The sequence below is a fragment of the Eimeria mitis genome, genomic scaffold, assembly GCF_000499745.2.
Source record: "Eimeria mitis Houghton genomic scaffold, Emh_scaff1187, whole genome shotgun sequence".
In the NCBI taxonomy this organism is placed as follows: Eukaryota; Apicomplexa; class Conoidasida; order Eucoccidiorida; family Eimeriidae; genus Eimeria; species Eimeria mitis.
In genome coordinates this window covers 1,188-1,782 of record NW_013568090.1, presented here as the reverse complement: position 1 = coordinate 1,782, position 595 = coordinate 1,188, and the positions used below count along the sequence as shown (strand labels likewise).

General features: G+C 42.2%; 1 protein-coding gene across 1 annotated transcript in view; it reads right to left on the bottom strand.

Moving 5' to 3' along the window:
• The window catches only part of EMH_0031470 (uncharacterized protein), a gene marked incomplete at both ends in the record, with an annotated part of 3,978 nt that extends 3,499 nt beyond the window's left edge, over positions 1–479 (bottom strand). Inside the window, 2 exons of the mRNA XM_013494521.1 lie at positions 141–191; positions 461–479. Coding sequence (XP_013349975.1) covers positions 141–191; positions 461–479 — 70 coding nt within the window. The remainder of the gene's footprint in view (positions 1–140; positions 192–460) is intronic.
• Positions 480–595: the final 116 nt, after the last annotated feature.

Sequence of the window (595 nt, the reverse complement as noted above, 5' to 3'; positions counted from 1 at the left end):
GCAGCAGCAGCAGCAGCAGCAGCAGCAGCAGCAGCAGCAGCAGCAGCAGCAGCAGCAGCAGCACCTGAGTACAGCAGGTGTTAATGGGGGTTCTGCTAGCCTTTCTAGTGAACCCGCAAAAAGAGAATAGCTGCCCATACACCCCAATTTATAATTTTCATTTGTTGGGGATCGATCCCACTTGTCGTCTCCTGCACACAAACCCTAAACCCTAAACCCTAAACCCTAAACCCTAAACCCTAAACCCTAGAAAAAAAAATTTTTAAAAAAATAAAAAAATTAAAATTCTTGTTAGTCATTGATTGGCTATTATATAAAAAAAAATAAGAGAAAGAAAAGGGGTATTAGGGTTTTTTTTTTTTTTTTCTAGGGTTTAGGGTTTAGGGTTTAGGGTTTAGGGTTTAGGGTTTTACCGTCATTTATAAGGAACTCTAAGCTGCTGGTTGCGGCAAAGAAATACCAGAGCTTATCCTTTGCATGCCTGTCGCACAAACCCTCAAAAAATTAGGGTTTAGGGTTTAGGGTTTAGGGTTTAGGGTTTGGGGGTTGGGGTCTAGGTTTCGCTTGCAGGTCACTGTGCTGTATTCGAGGGTTT